Source organism: Salvia hispanica, chromosome 4 (genome assembly GCF_023119035.1).
Source record: "Salvia hispanica cultivar TCC Black 2014 chromosome 4, UniMelb_Shisp_WGS_1.0, whole genome shotgun sequence".
Classification (NCBI taxonomy): Eukaryota; Viridiplantae; Streptophyta; class Magnoliopsida; order Lamiales; family Lamiaceae; genus Salvia; species Salvia hispanica.
The window spans coordinates 23,455,475-23,478,119 of NC_062968.1; the positions used below are offsets into that span (position 1 = coordinate 23,455,475).

The 22,645-nt window shown below is 35.1% G+C and overlaps 4 protein-coding genes across 4 annotated transcripts; 1 reads left to right on the forward strand and 3 right to left on the reverse strand.

Moving 5' to 3' along the window:
- Positions 1-2,980: 2,980 nt before the first annotated feature.
- LOC125223978 lies at positions 2,981-4,315 on the forward strand. The gene is made up of 3 exons (XM_048127303.1): positions 2,981-3,303; positions 3,817-3,941; positions 4,023-4,315. The coding sequence occupies exons 1-3, from the start codon at positions 3,013-3,015 to the stop codon at positions 4,171-4,173; spliced, it is 567 nt and encodes a 188-aa protein (XP_047983260.1). The 5' UTR covers positions 2,981-3,012; the 3' UTR covers positions 4,174-4,315.
- A 251-nt stretch (positions 4,316-4,566) lies between these two features.
- On the reverse strand, positions 4,567-7,226 carry LOC125218378 (UDP-galactose transporter 1). The gene is made up of 5 exons (XM_048120032.1): positions 6,922-7,226; positions 5,752-6,001; positions 5,434-5,641; positions 4,996-5,227; positions 4,567-4,909 (listed from the first exon to the last, which is right to left on the reverse strand). Exons 1-5 carry the CDS (start codon positions 7,030-7,032, stop codon positions 4,679-4,681), a joined length of 1,032 nt encoding a protein of 343 aa, XP_047975989.1. The 5' UTR covers positions 7,033-7,226; the 3' UTR covers positions 4,567-4,678.
- Positions 7,227-12,574: 5,348 nt separating this feature from the next.
- LOC125223698 (protein DELAY OF GERMINATION 1-like) lies at positions 12,575-13,418 on the reverse strand. The gene has a single exon (XM_048126960.1). The coding sequence runs from the start codon at positions 13,392-13,394 to the stop codon at positions 12,654-12,656; it is 741 nt and encodes a 246-aa protein (XP_047982917.1). The 5' UTR covers positions 13,395-13,418; the 3' UTR covers positions 12,575-12,653.
- Positions 13,419-15,641: 2,223 nt separating this feature from the next.
- LOC125219835 (two-component response regulator ORR9-like) lies at positions 15,642-18,650 on the reverse strand. Its single transcript, XM_048121908.1, has 5 exons — positions 18,318-18,650; positions 18,099-18,244; positions 16,915-16,992; positions 16,756-16,823; positions 15,642-16,015 (listed from the first exon to the last, which is right to left on the reverse strand). Exons 1-5 carry the CDS (start codon positions 18,430-18,432, stop codon positions 15,745-15,747), a joined length of 678 nt encoding a protein of 225 aa, XP_047977865.1. The 5' UTR covers positions 18,433-18,650; the 3' UTR covers positions 15,642-15,744.
- Between the last annotated feature and the right edge of the window lie 3,995 nt (positions 18,651-22,645).

A 22,645-nucleotide genomic window follows, 5' to 3' on the forward strand; every position in this document is an offset into this window, starting at 1 on the left:
CCCCCGATGCGCTCCCACCCCTTCCGGACCTCCTCCCCGCTGAAGTCCTTCCCGTGCGGGCAGTGCCTCCTGTAGGCAGCTCTAATCTTCGCCCACATGTTGACGACCCGCTGGTTGTTCGCAACCAGCAGATCGTCACGCACCTCCAACCACCCCTGGCCACCTCGGCGTACTCATCCTCCGTCCACTTCCTCCGGCCGGGGGTGTCGTCACCAACGGGCTGCGATGACTCACCGACCGCCTTGCCCTTCCCCCTCGTCTTCTTCTTCTTCGCCGCGGCCCGCCCCGCTGGAACAGGAGTGTCCGGATCGCCGAGATCGATCCCCATGTCATGCAATGACAAAAGGTCATCGCCAGTGAACTGCGTCTCCACTGGGGTCGACGTGTGAGACGAAGCCGTCAAAAAATCCAGAGAGGGACGATAGACCGTGTCCCCCCCGGTGACCCCTGCATCCCGGGATACATACCCATCATCCGCTGCTGCATCGGGGGCATACCTCCCGCCCTCGCCCGCGCCGCCCGGCATACCCCACGGCATGTTCCCACCCCCTGGCGCTCCGGCCATCATCCCCATCAGCTGATTCCAAGGTACCGTGGGAGTCCGAGATCCACTCGTCGCCGGACTGGACTCGTTGTTGTGATCCATCGCTCGATGATGCTCTTGTACAGAAAGTTAGAGAGAGAGAAAACTCGTTAAAATAAGTGTGCAAATGAAAATGAAACTAAAATCGCGTTTATATAGGTTTTAAAAAAAAAAAAAAAAAAAAATCGTCGCTGGCCGATCGGGCCGCCACAATGGCGGCCAGCGCATCGGCTAGCGACGCGCGTTCGGCTAGCCCACGCCGAAATTTTCGCCGGTCGCCCGCTGACCGCCTCCAATGGTTCGACTAGCCGACCGGCTAGCGAAGCGAATCGGCTAGCCGGTTGGCTAGTCTGCATTGGAGATGCTCTAGAGCTACGTAATCCAGTTGACAGTTGATGGGTTTTGTTTGAGAATTGGTATTTAAGCTGTGCATAGGCCTAAAGAGACATTAAATATTAATTTTGCAGGTGTAGGATAGGTCATAGAGATTAAAACAAAATCATTAAAACACCTGAAAAACAGGACACTTCACATGATTCAGAAAACAATCGACTCATACTACATTTATTTAATACTAATGCAATCGACTTGAATTAATTAAATTACGTAGAACTCCCCGTCCTAAAAAAAACTTATAAATTATACTCCGTACAAATTTTTTAATATGTACTACTTCCATTCCCCAAATATAGACACACTTTGATTCGGCACGGATTTTAAGAAATATAATGGAAAGTGCGTCGAAAAAATTGGTGGGATGTGAGTCCTATTTTTAAAGTATTAGTTTTATGGAGTATTAAAATGTGAGTAGGAATGAGTTAGTGGAATATGAGGTCCACTACCAAAAATGGTAAAAAGTGAAGTGTGTCAAACTTTCAGGAACGGACTAAAATGGTAAACTGTGTCAAAATTTTCAGGACGGACGGAAATGGTAAATTGTGTCAAATTTTCAGGGATGGAGGTAGTAATTAATAAAATAAAATAGAAATGAGAAAAAAAAAAACAAAAAGGAAAAGGAAAAGGAAATGGAAAAGAATAACAGAAGGAGTATTAGTTAATTGTGGAATCCATCTTATAAAGTATAATGTATAGAATTATTATTTTTTAAAGACTTTCTATATTTAGATTAATTTAATTTTAAAAGATGTATATTCCAAAATGATTAAATTAGTCTTATTTTTATAGATATTATATAAAGTTGAGCTAAAATGGTTAAAATGGGACTAAAATGACGTTGCTTATACCTCATAATCCGTGACTGAATTGGGATTAGATGATGTGATATAGTATATCTGATAAATGAAAATTTAACTGTTTTGGAATTGAATTTAAGTCTGCCAGCATATGGGTGGCCGTGGAATTCCAAACGTACAAATCTCCACATAAATGTTTCTTTATCCAATTTTTGATTTGGCAATAAAGAAAATTCATAATTTAATTAGAAAAGGAAGAAGCTCGTGAGCATGGTGAATAGTTTTGGTAGGTTGTATTGATGAAAGAAGGAAATGAAATTGTGAAAAGATTTGTGATAGTGATTGATGGGCAGAAAAAAAGATGCTCAAATTTCAGCCGCAAAGCTGACTATCCATCATTTATTTGCTTACCATTTTCATTTCAGTGATTCCCGTGACTCTCCAATAAATTTTAAATTAATCAACGCAAAATTATTTAAATTAAAACGAATTCTGTTTTATGAACTTAGATAATATCACAAATTCACAATTATGATGGATCATAATTTAACGAATTCTGTTTTATGGACCTGAGATAATATCACAATTATGAATGAATAAGAATTTAGAGCATTCACGGCGGTGTGGACTAGCTAGCAATAGTTCAGTTTAAAACTCCTCCTAACACATTATCATAGTTTAGCAACGGTCTAGCCAATGCCCTAACCAAGCAACAGCCTAGCAATAGAGTCAATGCTCTAGCTATCCCGAGAAGAAAAAAATAATGAAATGAATTGAAGAAAAAAATATAGAAAAAAATGAAATGGGTATAAAAAAATTTTAAAATAAAATTGGCTAGTGTGCTCGTCCTAGGGCGCTTTCTTTTTCCGTCTTCCCTGTTAGTTGTACGTGATGGTGGACTAGCCCTCGCCCTAGCCACCCATAAACAAAGTGTGACTAGGGCACACGGTGTAGTCCACCCCACCGACGTGGATGCTCTTAATCTTTTCATGTATAATGGCCACCCTTTGTTTATGGGTTGATATTCTCCAACGCTTTAGAGGACAACACACGTGAAACTTTATTCAAACCAAAAATGAAATAATAATAATAATAAAAATAAAAAAAAATTTATTTGATATCCAGACGCGGGCCCCACAGACAAGCAAGCCCCTATATGTAATGAAATACATGCAGAGTGCAGTGCAATTTTGAGAGAGTGAGAGAGAAACCAAAAAAATCAGGAAAACACAAAAAATGGGGAGTTCCGATTCATTTGTGCGGCAGGTAGGCAGCGGCTACCAAATGTGGGAGTCAGCATCGAAGCGGTGGGGCGGCGGCGGAGAGAATGGGATGTTTGCGATGAAGAAGAGGGTGATGGTGGTGGTGGATCAGTCCTCGCACACCAAACACGCGATGATGTGGGCCCTCAACCACGTCGCCGACAAGGGCGACATCTTCACTCTTCTCCACGTCGTTTCCGACGCCTACTCCTCTCACTACCTCGCCACCTCACTCGGCTCTCTGTGTAAGGCGTGTAAGCCCGAGGTCAGTTTTCATGCCGTAATTTCCGCTTTTTTTTGCTGCTGCTTCCAAACAGGCTCTTAGCTTTCAAAACTTGGATTTTTTTCCTAAATTGTCGGAAAAGTTATATTTTGATTGAATTATGGTTGGTTAGTGAATTTAAAAGTTAATTGAGGTGGTCTATTAAGGAACTAGTACTGTCATTTGATTGGAAACAACTACTTTTTTTTCGAAATGAGAAAATTATGAATTTTATGATTTGTTTGACTCAGAAATTTTTTTGGCAATTTGTCCTAAGTTTTTTCTTGGACTAGTGAAAGTGCTTGATGATTCTTGACTCAATTTTGCAGCTTTCTTACCTTGCTTTCAAACTAGACCATTGATTTCATCCGTCTGTTCAGTTTCATTTTTTCCCAAATTTATTCATATGGGATACTTGTGAATATTTGAAATTTTGTGATTTGTCGAACTAATCTTGAAACTGCCTCTTATTCTTCATAATTCACTATTTTTGGGTGGGAATTTGACTGAACATAGGTTGAAGTGGAAGCATTGGTAATCCAAGGACCAAAAATGGATACTGTAATAAGCCAGGTTAAGAAGCTTGAAGTTTCTGTTCTAGTCCTAGGCCAGAAGAAGCAGCCTTCTCCATTCCTCAACTGGTGAGATTAATATAAATTAATAAGTACTAATTTAATATTCAAGATTATGTTTTTAACTTTGAATTAATTCAAAATTGGCAGCTTGTGTTTGAAGAGCAGCTCAGAGGTGTTTGTGGAAGAATGCATCAATAATTTGGAGTGTTTGGCAATAGGTGTAAGAAAGCAGAGCAAAGCAGTTGGTGGATACCTCATCACCACAAGATGGCACAAAAATTTCTGGCTTTTAGCTTAGGATTTCTTCTCTCTCTTCTCTCTTCCACTAACACCACTCTGTAATTTTTAATGACAGCTGATCCCTATGTTTGTCTATCATTTTGCTTAGTTTTCGAATAATACTCCATTCCTTCTAAATTAATTGATAGATTTTGGTTCGATGGATTTTGTTTTCAGCATCTTAATTTGGAATGAAGGGAGTAAAGCATTTTGAAATTTCTTGCATCTTACTCCAATTCTCTATTTAAAATAAATAAGTGAATAGAAAATAGTGTGGATAATTAAATAGAAAATAAAATAAAGAATAAAGTAGAAAGAAAATAAACTGATAGATTTTTACAAAAAAGAAAATTGACTCATTAAAATTTGGTAGGAAGGGAGTTGAAAGCATGTAGAAATTTCTTGCACAAGATTATGTAATAATCTTAATCCATTCTCCATTTGATTATAGTCTATCCAAAAACAAAGGAAGAAGAAATCTTCCATTTTCTACAAGTAATACTGTTTTCTGCTACAAACAAGGTTCAAACTTTGTCATCTAATTTGTCACTTACTAATGGGAGCAACTCCATCTTGCTTCGTGGGGTCCGGGGCGTCCGAGGCGTACGGGGGGTTCCGGGCGATTGGGACGAGAGCATGTGTCTCACGTACCCGTAGAATGTGCATCCGACGAGGGTTATGGAGCATCCAACTGCGTTCATCATAGAGATCGGGTTGCGGAAGATCAGCCACGAACATGTCACGGCAACAGCAACCTATGTACGAAAGAGAGGAACTGGATTCGTCAAAATACTCGATATATGTACGATAAATGTGGCGAGAGAAGGCACGAAACACTCACCTTGAGGTTTCCGGCAACATTGAAGGTCACGGCAGTGGTGGAGTGGATGACGTAGAAGATGGAGAAGTTGAGGCAAAAGGCCAACACTCCGGACCCAAATATGATGACGAGAGACGAGGAAAGAGAAGGGCATGTATAGAGCCACACCACGACACCTGACCCTTCGAGCAACAAGGCAGGCACGGCCAAGATCATCGTTGCAAATGGTGCCATATAATACACTGTGTTTATACTGCAAACGGAACAAAAAAGAACAGATGACTCGAAAGTCGAACATAGGAAAAAACGAAAAACTTTGATAACGAACAATCAATACAAGTAATCCGGCATCATTTGGCCAAATTAAGCACAAACACTTAGCTCAATTTGATCATATAGAATTGAGAACGAAAAACGACAATGATGAGATGGGAAGAACGCTGGAACGACGTATATTACCTATCAAATTTGTAGCCATGTAACAGAGACTCTGCAAGAATGGTTTTCGTGGAAGTAGCAAGACAGCCAAACAAAGCAGCACAAAACCCAAACATGTTGAAACTGAGCTCCGTGATGGACGTGAGAAGAATCCCTCCAACAATTGGAATCAACGAAGCCCAAATCTGCCAGTCGAAGTACTTCTTCCAGATAAGCCACTGTAATAACACTGTTCCAAGAGCACGAGAAAACAGAAAGCATTTTACCATTGTATCGTCAACACAAAAACACAAGAATAATTTACTCATCGAAGCCAATGACAGCACTCCTACTACTCACCTGTCGTTGCGGGGGTGAAAGATTTTATGGTTTGCATGAAGGAAACAGGTATGTATCTCAGGCTAACATTCCCCAACACTATGTTGATACAAAATATGAATGACATAGGAAAGATCCGCCTCCATCTATCTTCGGGATCCACTGAAATGAGCGGCTTAAGTTTTAACACTTTAATTACCAGGTACGCGCCAATGGCCGAGGATATAAAGTGAACACACGACACTGTCAATGGAAACTTAAAGTCCAGTTTCTGCCAAGTATAACAACATAAGAAATGGTTATGATAAACGACAAGGAAAGACAACTGCAATCAAAGACATTCATCATCTATATTTCCACATAGCAATGTGAGGTAAATTCATTAACAAACACAATGGGATGACAAACAATCAATCTAATCTAACCGAGATTCGTTTGATATAGGTAACCCAAAATGTCACCTCGCCCTTCCCAATCAAGGACATGAAAGATATCAATCTAATACTATCAAAGAGGAAACAAGTTCTTTAATTTGAATGAGGACTAAACGCATCAAATGGATCAACGTTTCCCTAGCCATCTTAATTGCTCGGGGACTTGAAAGATATTGACCTAATGCCATCCAACAGTAGCAGCAATATACACTAGGACTGAAATTAAGAGGAAACAACTTCTTCAATTTGAATGAGGTAATGGCTCAACTAGATCACATCCCAAAAGCAGTAAAATACTAAAAAATGATCTCAAGAAAACACACACACAGTTGGAAAGAAGCTTCATCATTACTGTGAAATGTGATTTAATAACACGCACACACACAGTATCAAGAATTGCTTCAATGATACATCAACTGATAACAGAGCTCTAAAATACTCAGAATATGTACAGAATCACAATGTTCAAAAAATTGAGAACAGTACTAAAATGATTCCAACAAATACTAATTTCTAACAAGAATTATAAATTACTCCATTCCTCAATTTATAAAGCATAACAGAAAGGCAAGAAACCATAATTCCAGCTGAGAATCAACAAAACTTAAAGAAACAGTAAAAACCCACCGATTAAAGTTCAGCAAAAAACCCCCCAAAAAGAAGCAAATCCAGAAACCCACTCCACATACAAACCAAAACTAAAAAATTCAAGACCAAATTCCCTTCAATTTCTCTAACAAAGCATCAAGAATCAAACCTGAAAGATCCATTTATTGATGATGATAACAGTGACATTGAAACCCCACCATTGAAGAATAGCCAACACCGATCGGATTACACTCCACTGACAAAACCTACCCTCCTCCATAACTTTTTTACAAATCACCCAGATAAAAAATTCCGAATAAAAATTCAAACTTTTCCAGAAAATGAGATGGAAAATTCAGATCAAACGGGCCCAAGAGAAAAACCCAGATGAATTTTCACAATTTGGCGACGGGATAGGCTGGGGGTAGCCTGCCCGACTGATGGCATGAGGAACTCAAGTGTTTTAATTTCAAGAAAATTAAATGTAATTTTGTGTATAATTCTTTTATTTTGAGTGTAATTGTGGTGTTAATTATTGTTACTGCGTTTTAAAATTGGTGGAATGCAAAAGGTGTGAGGAAAATGGGATTCTCATTTCTTCACTAACTTAATCACGTCTTTATTGCACATTAAGCCCACATTACACGCAAATTGTGTGAAAATTGGAGAGGTAAAATTTATATTTTGGCCACTTTTAACGAAAAATATTTCTAGATTTTTGCCACTTTTAGTGAAAAGTATTTTCATCTAGGATATATTTGTGAATATTTAATCTACGAATAGTTCGATAAATTAAAAAGGATGGGATCAAAAATTTCTAATCCAAAAAAAAATCTTAGATCAAATATAGCCTCCATCCCCAAATAATGCTCTTGTGGAACTATATTTATTGGCCTTAGTTCAAAAAATTCTTTTAGCTCTTATGCATTTAATTTTCTTTTAGTTTTAGGAATTTTTTTTTGCCTAGACAAAGGGTTCTGCACCATATAATTTTTAAACAACCTTTGTCATTAATCAAATGCTATATAATTTGTGAGATTTAACTTTTAAGAGCATCCGCAACGCTGCCTCGTTGCGGTCTCGGTCTCGTCTCGACGAGACGAGATGTCTTGACGCCCGACGCGTTCGGAAGAGGCCAGCCTCGAGCTGGCGAGACGAGGCGCGCGGCCACGTGGCGCGCGCTAAGCGATGGCGTGACGCCCACTTGCCGGCCCGCGAGTGGGCGTCGGAATTATGACGTCATAAATTTATTTTTTTTTAAAAAAATTGAAAATTCGAAAAAAAAATTTGTAAATTTTAATATTTAATTATGTATTTTTTAATCATGCATTTTTAAATTTTTTAGGCCTTTAAATTGTACTACCTCTGTCCCTGAAAATTTGATACATATTACCATTTTGGTCCGTCCCTGAAAATTTGATACACTTCACTTTTACCATTTTTGGTAGTGGACCCCATATTCCACTAACTCATTCCTACTCACATTTTATTATAAAACTAATATTTTAAAAGTAGGACCCACATCCCACCAACTCACTTTCCATTACATTTCTTAAAACCCGTGTCGGGTCAAAATGTAGCAAATTTTGGGGGACGGAGGTAGTAATTTTTATTTTATTTAATTATATTATTTTTTAATTATGTATTTTATAATTATGTATTTTATAATTTTTTAGGCCTTTAAATTGTGATTTTATTTTATTTAATTAAGTGTGTTTTTATTAATTGAATTTGTTGGAAATAAAAATTAAAAAATGAAATTGAATGAATAGTTAAGAGATGGATAAGAGATGGTTAAGAGATGGAGGGATGCAGGTGTTGTCTCTTAGTTAAGAGATGAAATTTTTGAAAAGTACAGTGGGGCCCATGAATAGTTAAGAGATGAGACGGTTAAGAGACGGATAAGAGACAGCGTTGCGAATGGCCTAACTCCCTCCGTCCTAGATAATTTGGGACACTTTGACTCGACACGGGTTTTAAGAAATCTAATGGAAAGTGAGTTGAAAAAAGTCGGTGGGATGTGGGTCATACTTTTAAAGTATTAGTTTTATAATAAAATGTGAGTAGGAATGAGTTAGTGGAATATAGGATCCAAACCAAAAATGATAAAAGTGAAATGGAACAAATTATGCGAGACAGCCCGAAATGGAATACTGGGTCGAATTATTTGGGACGGAAGGAGTAACGTTTAACATTACTTCGCGACCTAATTAATCCTATCAGGGAGCCTCGGATTTTGAGCCTTTCTTGCTTTTCTTTTTGCAAAAAAACCCGTTCTTTTTGGCTTGGTATCTTAGATTATTAGTTCTTGCAAGTGTTTATATAGAGGATTTTGTATAGGGATCACAGATTACGTTAATACGAAAATGTGAGTCTAATTGAATTTTGGGTGTGAGTATTGATGTTAAAATCTGTCAAATGGAAATGATTTTTTAAACATTGAGGGTTTATATATTCCATAACGACTCCATAATTTCTATAATAAACATGGAATATATCATACCTAATAAAGCCTCGATCTTTTCCTTTCGTCATTCAATTTATTTATTTATATCTTTCTTTCTATATTTTAAAAATCGTGAAAACTATTAAATTACCCAAATCATAACAATTTGAAACAATTATCCCAAAATTGTAAAAAATATAGTACTCTCAAATTAAAAAACCACAAAATAATAGTAGTAATTAGTAAATTAAAATCCGATCTTTTCCTTTCGTCATTCAATTTATTTATTTATATCTTTCTTTCTATATTTTAAAAATCGTGAAAACTATTAAATTACCCAAATCATAACAATTTGAAACAATTATCCCAAAATTGTAAAAAATATAGTACTCTCAAATTAAAAAACCACAAAATAATAGTAGTAATTAGTAAATTAAAATCCTTCAATAATCTCGAAAAACAAACAAAGACAACATACTCCAAGTCCAAAAACTAAATGAAATTCAGGAAATTAAGAAACACAAAAACCACGTAGTAATAAAAAGTGAAGAAAAACCCTAACTACATGATAAAGCATTGATCTTCGTCCGTGTTGGTAAGAGGAGTAGCTTCCGTAATCCAACCTCGGAGGGGTTTGCTGTGCTGGCGGCGGATAGTGTTGCTACTATAGTTGCAAGTATCATTGTTGGAATAGCCTGTAAATCCTCTTTCTCCGTTGTTCGGTTCCCATCCGTAAGGCGTGGGCTCCGGCTCCGGCTCCGGCTCTAGGGGTGGTGGTGGTCGAGATGTCGAAGACGCCGCCTTTTTTTCTGCGCGGCGCTTGCTTCTTTTTGCTTTGTCGAAGAGAGTACTCATTTTAACTAATTGTTTTTGTTTTGTGGCATGTATTGGTTGCATTTTATATATAGGGTTTTGTATGTTAATATGGAAATTTGAATCTTGGGGCGTGATTTTCTTGTATAATAAGTTTACCTATATACGATGATGAATTATGGTAGGAAAATTTGGTTCTTTACTTAGTTAGTTATGTTATTGACAAGGAAATATATATTTTGTTTTTGAAAAAGTATATTATTGTTGATTACTTTAGTAAAAGAATTTATATTTCAATTGTTTTTCACTTATGCACAATACCCTTAATTAAAACCTTCTATAATTAGTTATATTAGTCTATTTTAAAGTTCTTAACATAATTGTAATATTGAAGGGTTGTGTAATTAATTGTTTGATGTTTTAAACTATAATTACTTTTAAGTAATGGTATAATTGAATTTGATCCTTAGTTATATTTGATAAATATCGATACTTTATTTGGTCGCATCTATTTAAGAATTTATTATATTTTTTGGTTAAAAATTTATATTTCAATTATATTTTACTCATAATTGTATATGCACGATACCCTTAACTAAATTTTCCTACAATTAGTTATACCTATTAGGAATTGTTTTGATGAATTGTACTCCTATTTCGTTTAAAATTTTCAATAGTGATAAAGAAGATATTCACAATTTATTCGTACTGAGAAATTTCGGAAAAATGGTTTAATTTCGCAAGCCTTTCGAAATTTAGGATTAAATTTGCTAACCTTTCGATATATGGGATCGTGACATACGAATTTTTCAGAAGAAAGGATTTTTGATTTTTTATCCATTTTTTCTTCTTATTTCTTATTTTTGCTCTTATAATATTTATAAATAGACTAAATTACCCCTAATATTTTTGCTCCAATTTTCACATTTTTTGCTCCAATAATTTTATTTCCACCAGATTGAGAAAAATCACGGCTAATCACCGCTAGTCCACCATCATCCTCTTCCTCCCATTCTCCCTCCACCCTCCTCCTAGATTATACATTATACTCATCTTCGCCGTCGCCAGTCCGCCTGAAATACCGATGGTTCACCGCTGCTGCGGCCGCCGTCGTCCTCTCTGTATTCACCAGCCTTCACTTTCCGCCTCTGTCCCTCAAATCCCTAACTACGATGCAACCATCGTCCAACATTTCAGACTCGCGAATCCACCGACTGGCTGTACTGTGGCGCCGACCAAATTGAGGTTGAGTTGAGCTCGCCCAAGGCCGCCGTTGGTCGCGCTCAAGGCTCTTGCCGAACTTGCATTGTCCCCGCCTAGCTGCTGTTGTGCGTGCTTCGCGCCGCCACTTCCTCCTTCAACAGTCCCATAAATTTCTCCGCCTCTTCTCCACTGTTGGTTGAATGTGGAATGTGGAATGTGATGGGGTTATACTGAATCTCTAATTGGATTTGTGATTTGCCTATCAGTTCCTATTTTGTTAAAATATAATTGGAGTTGCTGAGTTATGCAATCTGATGCAAAATGGAGAAATGGAGGTGTACACAGGAATTCAAAAGAAAATTGGAGTATAAATATTAGGGGTAATTTAGTCTATTTATAAATATTATAAAAGGAAAAATAAGAAATAAGAAGAAAAAATGGATAAAAAACCGAAAATCCCTTCTTCCGAAAAATTTGCATGCCACGATCCCATATATCAAAAGGTTAGCGAATTTAATCCTAAATTTCGAAAGGCTTGCGAAATTAAACCATTTTTTCCGAAATCTCTCTTATTGCGGGCGCCCGAAGGTCGTAGCCTCCACACAGCACGTGGGGGAGTTCGGCTTAGCATGCGGGCTGGTAGTTTCTGAAAATTAAAGCAGTTTTCCTTAGCGGATTCAACATTATTCCCCTTCGAGAATAGAGAAAATTAAAATCGAGAGATAAAATGGATTCCATCGTTTCGAAGTCTCTAATGCACCATTTGCAAGAGCATGTGCTTTGAATCACATTGCCAGGCTAAATCTCTTTTGTTGTTGTTCGGGTGTACAAAGTACAAACGTAGTATATAAATAACTAATACTAGTAAATTGTTTATTAGTACAATTTTACTATACAATCCCTGATTTTTAAAAATTAAGAAAACTATTACGTTACCCAATTATGTATACGCATGTAAAGAATTATTCACAATTTGAAATTCTAATAAACTCTAAATTGTAAATAATATAAATAAAATGAAATATATTTGCTGAATAAATAATCAATTAAACCACACAATGATAACTAATCAACCAATGAAAAGTGCACAAACATATTCCTATGTTGTCTATCGTTTCTTTTAAGTTGAAATTAGAGTTGGATCGTTGGATCATAGTGTCTCAATCAACATTCTTGCCTACATATCTATATGAGTTCTGTTTGTGAGGGTTCGCTTCTACCATATCAGTTACATTATGTTCCACGACGACTTTCCGTCACCATCATCGAATGATTCGAATCATATCATTTGGCAATGGATCCGAATTTCACATCACTTGGCAACATGAGAGAAATCAGCATCAAATTACTCAAACAATGATGAAATGAAGAACATTTTTTATTCATTTCTTGATTTCACATTCAAAGCCAACAACCCACACGAACAAGAAAAGCAAAAGCTAGGCATTGCATTGCACACCATCTCTCTCATCCTTCTCCCTCCCCCACTCATGCAGGCTGAGATGCAGCTCCCCCGCCGCAATCAAGAAATGCACCGCCTGCATCGGCGACAATATCCCCACCACCGCCTTCAGCGTCTCCATCCTCAGCCGGTCCGCGCTCCTCAGCACCTTCTCGAAGCCCTCCTCCTTCCCCTTCAAAGCCAACCCCACCCTCTCCTCCTCCACAACATCAGCACCGCTCAGCTCCACCATCTCCGCATCCGCCACCGTCTCCTGCTGCTTCGCCTCCTTCTCCGTGATCCTCCTCTCCTCCCTCACCGTGCTCCGCTGCAGCTCATCAATGAGCCCCAGCTGGCGCGCAGAGAGGTTGCCCAGGCCAGCAGCCTCGGCCTGGGCGCCAGAGGAGAGTCTGGCCTCGAGCTGGAGGCCAGACTTGGAGTAGAGGAGGTGGAACGCGGCGGTGGGGCGCCAGCCGCCGATCCAGATGAAGGCGTGCTCGAGGCGGCTGGTCCACGGCGGGGAGAGGAGGAGGAAGACGTCGGTTTTGGCGCATTTGGATTTGGTGGCGTAGTACTCTTCGTAGTGGGCGAGGGTGCGAGTTACTAAGACGGAGAGAGGCGGAGACGAAGAGGAAGAGGAAGAGGAAGGAGATTTGGAGGCGAGGAGGAGGATGCCGATTTGCTGCCGCTGCTCGCCGATCCACTTTGTGTAGAATTCTTGGAAGTTTTCTTCTCCCATCTTTGGTTTGCACGGTTGGATTGCGGGGGACATGGACACATTTATAGGTGGAACCGGAACTGGTCCGACAGTTTATTTTACGGTTCCGGTTTTAATCGATAAAATGACGGTTCAAAACTATCGGTTTTTTCATTTTAGACAAAATATTGCTATCATCGGATTTACGGTTGAAAAATATTACTCCCTAAGTCCCAACTTAAGAGTCCTAATTAGTTAGGGTATGAGTTTTAAGAAATATAAAGAAAAATGAGTTTAATAAGTTAGTGGAATATGAGTCTCACTTGTATATATTGGTTTTATAATAAAATGTGAGTGAAATAAGTTGGTGGAATGTAGGGTCTACTTATCATTTATGCTAAAAGTGAAATAGGACTCTGAAGTTGAGACAGACAGAAATGGCAAAACAGAACTCTTATGTTTTCTGAAATTATCGCTCCGATTTTAAAATGATAACTAGCGGTTTGGTTTAAAAACCAATGCGTTTCTCTCGTTTTTTGCAAGTTTTTGGAAGAAATTATGGATTGACAAGTGGTTTCATGTTCGAAAATAGTGGAACAGAGCCTGACCAGAAGATCCGATAAGACCATTGTGTTTCATAATTCGTAATCGTCGTTCTGAAATTGCTAGCTTCATTTATAAAGCGTTAAATTGTGGTTTCAATTCGAAATCGATGATTTTCAATGATTTTCAATTCAAAACATTGAAACTCAAACTAGAAAGGTAGATCTAATAATCATATTTGTACACTTTGAGGGCTTGAGGCCGAAGATACAAATTAATAATCTTTCTGTTTTTGATAAATTTCTCTCTCTATTAGTAAATGAGATCCAAGAACACTAACAATAATATTTGTGCCAGATAAGTGGAACAGCTCATTTTATGCAAATGCTTCCAAACTCCTCAATTCACCTAATTGCACAAAATTTTATTACTACTAGTACTAATATTCATATATATGCTTAACAAAACCGTTGTATTTTATTTGTATGCAAGCGAAGTAGCACATGCCACCCACGGACTTCAAGTAAATACCACAATTAAAAAACTTATCTATTTCACCTTGTTGTGAGTATTTAAATCAATGTATTTTCTTGCTAGGTAAGTAAGCAAAAAGAGAAGGAAAACGACAAAAATAGAGGAGATATTTATCGGAGAAGGGAAATAGAAATTTCTATTTTTAGACAAATATAAATTTTTTATAACAGATTTATATTTGGAGAAAAAATCGAGGGGACTATGACCGAACACGTAATAAAGATGCAACCATCGATGAAGATAGAGTTAGATTTGTAGTTTCAATGTGTGTGAGAATCACATTTACGAGGAATTTGTGCACCAATTATTGACGAGGAATCGAATATCTCCCACAATAAAATTCACAAAATAGACCTTAGTTGTCTAAAATGGAGTACTAATAAAAATTATTATACTAATTCTTACGCATGATTGGTTAAAATTGCATTTTTATTCGTAATAAAATTGCATACATAAAATAACCAAATGTCTAAATCTCCAATTACGTGGAGATTTCAAACTAAAGAGATCTTTTTGAGTTCAAACTAAAAAATTACAAACATATATCGCAAAAACCATCTCAGTCAATATCTAATTGTCGTACCTTCTTCGTTGGTCACAAACTTTACCAACCACACATTCTGTATCCAATTTTTTTTATCCTTTTATTCTCTAAAACAAAGTAGTCATATTTTGTTTTTAACATATTTTTTGAAAGCAAAGCATCCATTTTCATAACAAAGCACATTAGATTGCCTAAGTTATATCCATTTAAAAACAAAAAAAAAAAAGTTATATCCATTTGATTGGGGCCTCGGCCCACGCAAAAGCCCAGCCCCACCATCACAGAGCCTAAGCCCACATTCAGTATTTGTTTTAGCATAAGCAATGTATTCTAAATTTTGAGTTCAGAATTTGGATACAATTAACTTATCCATATTTCATTCCGATGATAAAGATTTTTCCACAACAATTAACATAAAATACTGAAAATGCGACGATGTTACACAATTATGTTTTTTGCTATGATTGGAGCTTTGTATAATATTCACACAAAATATCGAAAATTAGATAATATTATCCCACTATAATGTGCTCGCCGGTTCGTGTTAATGTAATATAAACCCCTCTTATAATAGCATTTTCTTTGTCCATTCTTTTTTCAATCATATAAAAAAAGTTGATTCCCATAAGAGAATTCATCCCTATATAGATAATTCATAAGTAATTAAGTTGTAGTACCAATTAGTCATTCATTTCATGTTGCCAAAATGAAAACCATACAATGCCATCGTATGTTGTATCCAAATACACTAACAAACGTATGTGTAGAACTCTACGAAACCGGCAGTTCTTGGACACGTGGCCTTCTGTCGGAGAGATCCAGTGATGTCGCCACGGTTGCTTTTCTCTTGTTACCATTGCTGCAGTTCTTATCAATTTCACTGCCTTCTCTCTTAGCGTTGTTAGATTTTTCAATTTCGGCAATACCGTTTTCTTCGCAGGGACTATAATTAGTTGAACTAATAAGATTAGAATGGATTTTTTCCACATCTGCTAATTTCACAGGTTTCAATAAGAACTCTTCTGCTCCTCCTTCCAAACACCTGTTTAACAATCATAATCCATAGATTATTAATTATAGAAAATTCGAAATTATGTAAAAGAGTCTTTGAAACTCTTATACAATTTTAGATATTGTAGATTAAAATGGTAGTATTTATTAAGTTAGGTTGAGAAATTAAAATAGATAAATAAATAGAAAATAAATTAAAATTGATTAAATTGGTTGGTTTTTTACCAAAATATGAATCAATTAAAATATGACGGATGAAGTAATATAGAGAGAGAATGGTTATCATGAATGCTATATTCTCTTCTTCACGAGAACATAGTATTAATATGTTTTTCTTCGTCTACAAAAAATTGTCTAATTTGTGGATGATATGATACGTAAATGTTAAAGTAACATAATAAAGAGAAAAATAGGTAAAGTGGGACAGAGAAAGAGAAAAAGTGGTGAAAAAATCTTCATAATTAGAAATGAAACTAATTTTGATGGATTGATATTTTTGTTAATAGAGAAAGTATAAAAGTACCGAACACGAAAAAAATTCGTCCCTCACTCGTATTTTCTCTGCAATTGTCGTATTGTAGCAGTGATATTTTTATACTCCATTCCTTGTGGTTCACCTAGTTTTATTTATCATCCTCGTGTGGATTTCAAATATGTGTTGCAACAAATCCAACAAAGGAGATGCATCCACCTTTGGATTTTTGCAAACAAAGGGCTGAAAATTAATTTTGAAATGATAACTAAAAGGGAGTGAGTTGTGATTTTGCTTACATATTGATTCTTGAAGGTACATTCTCAGATGACATAACCACAACGGGAACATCTTTCCAAGAAGAATCCTATAAAAATGAATTACAAATAAATTATACTTTTGGTAAGAGCAAAAAAAATTTCTTTATTAAATTTATTATGTTTTATAGAGTAACCAACCTTAATTCTTTTTAGTAAATCATAGCCACTGATTCCAGGCATGCTGTAATCTGTCATGATCAGGTTAACTTTTGATACCTGAAATTTGATCACAATTTTACAAAATTAAATTGCTTATGTAGAATTAAAAAAAATAAAATAATACAAACGCATGGTATAATAATAATAATAATAATAATAATAATAATAATAATAATAATAATAATAATAATAATAATTTGAATATTTTCTAAAAGTTCAATATTGTTACTGATTTGACTATCATATGTCAGAGAGAGAATATTACTACAGTAATAATTTGAAAAAGAAGGAAAATGGGGCAGCTTTAGGTTTTAAAAGCACAAAGTTTTTACCAACTTTAACTTTCTTTTACTAATTTTGGCATGTTTACTCTGTCAAAATTTTCATCCTTCAATCATGGAACTGTAGCCTCTTTTAGGAGAAGTACTCGAAAAACCTAGAAAAAAAAAGTTACCTCTGCTCCACCGCACATTATTTCAATAATACCATGGTAAAATTAAAATGTTTTTTAATTATCACTTTTATTATTCTTGCAAAGTTAAACACTCCTACCTTATGATATCTCCCATGTGCAATGAAACCATATGATATATGCACAATATGGAGGGTTCAATGATAAGATAACATTCAGGCTCCTTTGGTTTATCGGTTGGATATTGGAAAGTATAAAACAGGTGGAGTACTAATATTAGTTCAAATTGTTACTAAAATCATGAATTTTGGATAAATTCGGGTTCATCCCGCAACTTAAAAAGTTAATTCTAGAATTAAGTTTTTCTCAATTTTCCCTCGGGTCTAATTAGGGTGCGACTTCTGAAAACTCTACGAGGTCAAGACTATCCATGAATTTTATCATTTTTCTCAGCACACTTCACAAATAAAGCAACCATGTCATCAATTTAAAACACGCGTGTACCAAATCAACAACATATGTCTAAGTAGGAAATCAGAATATATGTTTCGTGATGAGAAAATTGACAAAAAAAAGTTAAAATCTATGGTTTTACTGACTGGTTTGCAAAGTTGCAGGACAAACCAAAATTCATGATTTTTCCGACACTTTGACCTTAATATTATGAATTTGTGAATTTGCACAAATAAGATGAAGGAAATAAATGAGTTTGTGAAAAAACATTTAAAAAAGGGTAATTAATTGTATTTACCTCTGATTTTGACGATAAAGAATCACAAGAAAGTTGGGTGGAAGATGGAGAAGATAATGGCAATGATCTTTCACATTGATTTTGTTGATGAATATCCACCAATCCCAAATATTCGAGTGCCTTATCTCCCGATTCCACGCAAGTAACTACATCACAAATTCATCACTTTTAGTATGAGAGAAAGAGAGAGGAGAAAGAGCGAAAGAGAGAAAATTGAACCTTGGTATGAAGAGAAAGTGAGGAGCCTCTCCAAGAGCATTCTATCGATATTACTATCATCCACAGCCAATACATGGAAGAGGTGTTTCTCTTCTTCATCTCTTTCAGAAACCATAGCTGATTAATTTCAAGAATTGTGTGTTTGTGTGATTGAATTTGTTGTTGGTGAATTGGTAATTTGTTTATTATGATCTAGTATGTGTGTGTGTGTGTGTGTGTGTGGATGGTGCAAGAGAAAGAGAGAGGTGTGGGTTTTATTGAGTAGTAGAGAAGCAAAAACTGTGTGTGCAGAGAAATGTTGGGTTATGGTTATGGTTATGGTTATGGTTATGGTTATGGTAAGAGGATAGTGATTTACTACAACGACACACAAACAAGACACGCAGTGTGTGTATGTGTGTGAGTGATCTTTCTCACTAGATTCTCTTTTTTGGACACTCTTATTGTTACAACTACTCATGCTGCTATCTATCAGCTTGTGGGGCCCATCTCCACCCCTATTTTCTCTATTTTTCTAGAAAAAAAATTAAATTAGTATTAATTCTTTATGTTCGCGATTAGGGTTTTGATTTGCCATTTTAATCTGTCGGCGACTAGATTCACGTTTTATTAACTCGTGTTCATAACTCGTTTGATGAATTCCCTAAAATATCTTTGACTACTCAAACATTTATATCGATAAGTAGTTAAGAGTCTACTTCAATCACCGTTCGACTTTATTTTCAGACTCTAATATTGATGAGATACTAACACTTGCATGTGTCCTAGTGTTCTATTTTGGCCCAATTCTAGTATTAGATTAGTTAAATTTTCAATTCACAATTAGTGACACATTAAAAAATTTACAATAGTTGTTTATTTTAATTTGCCAAAACACTTGCCTTTTTGAGTTATATAGATAAATATCAATTTGAATTGAGCAAATTTCAAATTTGTCATTAAGATGGATAATTGTTGTTTCAACGATTTGAATTGAGACATGTAGTACAATCTAACTACTAGAATTTTTAAATTTGAAATTGACAAGGCGAAATTTCGTGATTCTGATATATCCATATTTATTTCCTATTTCTAGTTGATGCATTTTAATTCCAATCCTTGTGTAGTTTATCTTTTAAGTTTGTTATTTGCATTTGAGCATTCCTTAGAACGATGGTAATATTCTTCTAAATTTGACAATAATTTTTTACCAAAATAACTCAAATTAACAAATTGCATAAAAATCAAAGCATTAAAATGTAATATACAAAAAGATCAGCAAGCTTTGATTTACATACACTAATACACAATAACAAATATCTAAAATCGTTCTAAAATCCTGTATTACTGAATAAGTGTGACTTCTTATCTCGCACGATATGTATATATATAAATCATGATTTAAATTAGTCTGAATTTTAGTTTTCAAAAGAATTTGAAATGCTAGAAACTCATCACACAGATGACACGACATCATTGAATATTTACACACACACGACTTGGTATAAAAGTGTGACAAAAGGAAATGAGACAAATTGCAAAGCCTTAAAAAGATCTTAGGACTGATTCTTAAAAAAATCAAGAGAGATGTTGTGTGCTCATTTTGTCTTAAAAATAGAATCAAGATTTGATTTGGGTGAGATCCCAATCCCATGACCTTTTTAAAGTGATTGACTACCTAATTAAGTTAATTGCTTGGACGTTACACTACATATATCTCTCCAAAAAACAATGTACACCTCTTGACTCTTTTTTTCACACTTTTCTTATTTTTTAATTAATTAATTAACTATTCAATCAATTAATTATCTAACTGCACCAATAATGAGTAGATTTTGCCAACAACCAATTATAGCTCCACATTACTCTACCACGATTTTGTCACCTAATAAATTAAATGGAAAAACTAATAATTCATGTCACTCTTTAAAAAAAATCAGTTCGGTGTCGATTTCTCGTGGGAATATTATTGATATTGGACCACCAAAAGTAGAAAAATTGAAACTTTTTTGACTGTTTAAGCTCATGGGTTGAACCACTTGTGGGCTATACTCTTGTATTTATAAGCCTTTATACCCAATTATTATGAAGTACTCCGTAGATCTTTTTTTATGAAAATACTCACTCTCCCTCTCCCTCTGTCCCACTTAAAATGAAACATTTGGAAATCGGCACGGGATTTTATGCAATGTTGTTTTGTGAGTTAAAGAAGAGAGAGTAAAGTAAGAGAGATGAAAAAGTAGAGATAGAATTATTTCCATTTTAGGAAACGTTTCATTTTTAATGGGACAAACAAAAAAGAAAAACATTTCATTTTTAATGGGACGGAGGGAGTATATGTCAGTACTACTATTTTGATATGTAATATAGTCATGTAACACTAACAATGAATTATCTACCTTATCAAATTGATCTTAAAGATAAATAGTATAACATACATTTTATAATTACTCACTAAAATATAAAATACACTTAAATTATGATGACAATATAAATAATAATAAAATTAATACAACAAAAAACATTAAACGAATGATAGAAAAAACTAACCATTGACATAAACCAACTAACAAACAACAACATCAATGCAAAGTAAAGACCAAACAACAAATGCAAGTGACACTCGCATAACAAACAATACAGCAATAAACTCTTCTATTAGAAAAATGTAAAACACAAATTGCAAGAAAAAATAGAATCATAATTGAAAACAAAAAATAAATCAAAATCCTAAATTGGGCGGCGTCGACCCAAATCTAATAAGAAGATTGACATCATTTAACTATGGAATTTTATTAGTGCCCACTTATTACATTTATATCTATATAGAACATTTACTTCCATTGATCATGGCCTTCTAATCAATTTAAATTATCATGCATATTGTTCATTATAAATAACAATAATACAATATCCTACTACACATGCTACCTATTTGATGACCATATCCAAAAGGAATTGAAAAACTAACCGACATCCTCTACAAAAAGTTATATATGCATAAATGATGTGTGTTTACCCATATTTATAAAATTGTCATCGACCTCGTGTTGTTCAAACGTACCCTATTCTATGAATTTGTAATAAGGGTCCATGAAATGAATATTTCCCATGAAATAGATGGAGAGTGGGGCAAATTATAGCTCTAGGGTGAGAATTAATTAGGAGAACATGGGTAATTATTTCACAAACATATGAATAAATAAAACTCAACCATTTTATGGGCAATCTTGGGAGCATTAATGAGTGTACACTAAGATTCTCCTAATCTCATTAATGAGTGTACATTCATATCCCTTATTGTGTGTGAGGCATTTTTTTAAAAATGAAAAATTGCAAACTTTTGTGTTTGGGTTTTAGATCACAATCATTTAAAATATTTAACCATTCTTCTCACAAAATTATGAATGTATAAATAGATAAACATAACATTGATAGCGGCAAAAATGAAATATAATAGAAGTAAATTTCACGTAATAATGTACTTTCAAATTTCAATACCTACAATATTACTACGTAGTTTTCGGATAACATCTAACAACAGTGTCACGTAATTAAATTATCTATGTAAATGTCAAAATCTTAATTGGTGCAAGATAAGAATAAATCACTAATTCAATAATCTACATATATTAGATATTAAAGTTTGACATGTAAATTGAAATCCGAGTTCCTATAAATTAGGACAAAAATAATAAGGAAAATGTTCTAGAGACATAATGTCTCCAAGCCATAATGCCATAATGAGGTTAAAATAGTCATTTTAGATTGTTTTATATATTTTTTTAAAATTTATGTTTTATACATGTACCATACTACCCTTATGCATATAAAACATTTATTTATATTTAAGAATTAATTACTTAGGAAAATTGTGTGTATATTTATGGAAGACTTGATTTAAGCAAATATATGGATAGTGATTTCTCCCTCCTCCACATTAACCTCTCGTCATCGTCATTTTATTAACCTCTCGTCATCATCATCGTCCACCATTTTTAAGTTTCCACACACCATAGCTAATAAAAAAGTTTCCAGATATTTACAAATTTATTATGCATGACACTTTCAACACACTATACCTAACAAAATGGGCATTCTTCTCCACTTGCAATATAATTTGCTTAATATCTATGTAGTCCCAAAATGCAAAAATCTTGCGATGTGATAATCTAGTTATATGTGAAAAATGTACAACATCCCAAAAATCTCACAAACCCCCCATATATATTTAATTGAACATGTATAGGAGGCCTAAAACACATATAAATAAGAGAAAGAGTGGTATCTTTGATGTTTTTTTATATTATGGCAGCAATGATTTGGATGAACAAGGCTGAAGATGCCGC